At 41.8% G+C, this 3,034-nt stretch overlaps 1 protein-coding gene across 1 annotated transcript; it reads left to right on the forward strand.

Annotated features, from left to right (window-relative positions):
- The first annotated feature begins 587 nt into the window (after positions 1 to 587).
- Positions 588 to 2,046, forward strand: LOC140758350 (uncharacterized). Its single transcript, XM_073094478.1, has 2 exons — positions 588 to 1,053; positions 1,510 to 2,046. Exons 1-2 carry the CDS (start codon positions 940 to 942, stop codon positions 1,879 to 1,881), a joined length of 486 nt encoding a protein of 161 aa, XP_072950579.1. The 5' UTR covers positions 588 to 939; the 3' UTR covers positions 1,882 to 2,046.
- Positions 2,047 to 3,034: the final 988 nt, after the last annotated feature.

The following is a 3,034-nucleotide window of genomic DNA, read 5'->3' on the forward strand; positions in this document are numbered from 1 at the left end:
TCGTAAGGAAGATTAGAGGTTTTGGATGGTTTGCCATTGTAGAGAAAAAATATTTGAAAAATAATATTCGTAAGATATTTTATTTTCTTCCAGCCAAAATTGATGTATGGGCAATTTTGGTATTTTAGAAAAATAGGGTGAAACCGTAAAAAAAAAACCTTAAAATAGTTTGTCGGTCAAAACTGTACATATATTTTTTAATAACGCAAATCTTTAAATATATATTTTTATAGTGCAAATCGCCTATTTTTTATTTGATAATATATATATCATTGTACGGATTTATTGGTGCTTCTATCTCTGTGACATCATTAACCTGAATTTAATTGTCAAAACGTGTGACGACCGAATTCTCCTCACGAGTCGTGCAAGCCCCACCTCCTCCCGAAGGAATCTGTTCTCCTCATGATTCGTGCGAGCCCCGACTCCCCTAAGGAATTTGTTCTCCTCAAGATTCGTGCAAGCCCCACCTCCTCCCGAAGGAATTTGTTCTCCTCAAGATTCGTGCGAGCATATTAGTTTTCGACCAAGTCGAGAAGAACTGGAAGCAGAACCTCCCACCGGATGACCGGGGATACTGGGTTCCCCTTCCCCATTATTCCATCGAAATAAAGAAAGCAAAACCCTACTCAAATTGCCACGGCAGAAACGCTCTCGTTTCACTCTCTGCCCGTCTGCTCGCCCGCAAGTCTCCCAATCCTCTGCGTTCTTCTCGCAGATCTTTATACCCTTTGGGGAAAGAGCAAAAAGGAGCGACCTTGAGCACTCCGTTCCTCGTTTCTATTCCCTTCCTCTGTCTCTTTGGTTTTCTTTCCCCATCCCAAAGGACAAATACGAAAGAAGAGAGCAGAGGAGTGGGAGGCAAACGTGTATGCAAAAACAACGGACACAGACGACGTAGAGAGAGCGAGAGAGAGCGAAAGAGATAAGGGAATTACCATGGCCGAACAAGAGAACGTTACCCTCGATGATCTCAAGAAGAAGATGGCTGACTTCGCCAAGGAGAGAGACTGGGAGCAGTTCCATAGCCCCAGGAACCTCCTCCTTGCCCTGGTAAACTCAAAACCATCTCGGCCTTGCGTTTCCCCAAGTGGGTCTTTGGTTTTTAATCGATTTGAAGCGATACCCATTAATGGGGTTTGGATTTATTATTGTTTTCTCGGATAAAGTTGTCTCCTTGGTGTGCTTCCTTGTGATATACTTCTTTGTGTTGCATCTTCGGAGTTGTTTTCTTTCTTTTTTTTAATCGATTTTGAGCAATACCCGTTAATGGGTTTAGGGCTTTTGCTTGCCTTCATGAATATAGCTGCAATCCTTGGTGTAGTTTTTTGCATGTTGTGGTGAGAGGGGAGAGATGGGTCCCTTAAGCATGCCCCGAGCAAGCACAGGCAAAAGCTTTAAATTTCATTCCCTGTTATGGCTGTATTATTTGTATCATCCTTTTCCTCAACTGTTCTGAGTTGCTTTCTCCTCTTCCTTTTTGTGTATGCGACCTTTTGGTGGTTATAGGTGGGAGAAGTGGGGGAGTTGTCAGAGATCTTTCAATGGAAGGGAGAGGTGCCCAGGGGGCTTCCTGGATGGGAGGAGGAGGAGAAGGAGCACTTGGGGGAGGAGCTCTCCGATGTGCTGCTCTACCTGGTGAGGCTTTCAGACATTTGTGGTGTGGATCTAGGGAAGGCTGTTCTCAGGAAGATGGAGCTCAATGCTCAAAAGTATCCAGTTCACAAATGCAAAGGCTCTTCAAGGAAGCACACCCACTACTCCAATGCTAACACATATACCAATACCAACACCAACACCAACACCAATGCCAATTCCAACAACACCAACAACCATAACACTTATGAGGAATCCAGTAATGGATCTCCTGATGGACTCTGACCTTTAAGGCTTTTGGTTTGCTTTATGTGTTTAGAATATGGCTTTTTATATAGGTGAGCTAAATGGTCATCCTCTTTTTATTGCACAAGCACCATCTTGGGTGGTAAGACTGGTAAAGATGCAAGCAAAACATAGATAATAGAATTGCTGAACTGTTTCTCCTTCTGTCCTATATGTTGGATGCCTTTACTTTTCTGATCTCTTACTGTTGAGAGATGTGCAGTGGATAGACTCCACCCTCACTGCCTTCATTATGGGGGACTCACTGCTATGTTTGGTATATTTATTGCATATCCTATCATGAATGTGGAAATGGAAGTGCCACAGGACTCTTTCTTCCACTTGGAAATCAGGTTGGCCCCTTGGGTGGTTTGAATGTTGACATCTTATTGGGGAGCCTGTTTGCCAAGGGTTTCTATTCCACTGTGTGATATGATTTGAGGGTCCATGGCTTTGCTTCCTTGTGCCTTCTGCTAGGAAAAGGACACTCCAGGCAACTTTATTTTGACCTGACTCTTCCTGCATGGCTGTACAAGCCCCCTTCTGGGTGCCAGTTGTAGTAGATAAGTGGTCCACATTCCTTAGCTCTCTCTACAATTTAGGATGAAGCCTCCTAGTCATAGCTCTTTCATAACTTCAGATTGTCTTTGAGTTTACATGAATTGAAATCAAATTTTGTTTAATCGGACTTTAGCCTATTAGATTAGAATCAGATCTAGTAAAGCTTTATATATTCTTTTCAATCTGCAAAAGTTATTGCCCACTTAATCTTCTTATTATTTGACAGACATTATCTTGGTCTTCTCTTTCTTGTTATAATCTTGGATTTGATTTAATCACTGCATGAAAGAGAAGTTGACCAAACCATTGCTGTTAAATGACGGTACCAAGTTCCACATTTTTAATAGTGGCTTCAGGTCGACAAGAAGGCCTGCTGATGATATACTTACTGCATGAAATAGAGAAGTTTGACTCGATCACTGCTCTTGAATAACAGTACAAATTTGCACATTTTTAATACTGTCTCATGTAGAAAAAAGAAGGCCTACTGATGATATCATTTTGCACAAGAAATCAAACACAGGTAGATTGTCAAAGGACAAAGATCATAGATTAATCTTCATTATGTCATTCACAAAGATTTGGTTTGGTA

This window comes from Typha angustifolia, chromosome 3, assembly GCF_048772165.1.
Source record: "Typha angustifolia cultivar Huaian chromosome 3, ASM4877216v1, whole genome shotgun sequence".
NCBI classification, from domain to species: Eukaryota; Viridiplantae; Streptophyta; class Magnoliopsida; order Poales; family Typhaceae; genus Typha; species Typha angustifolia.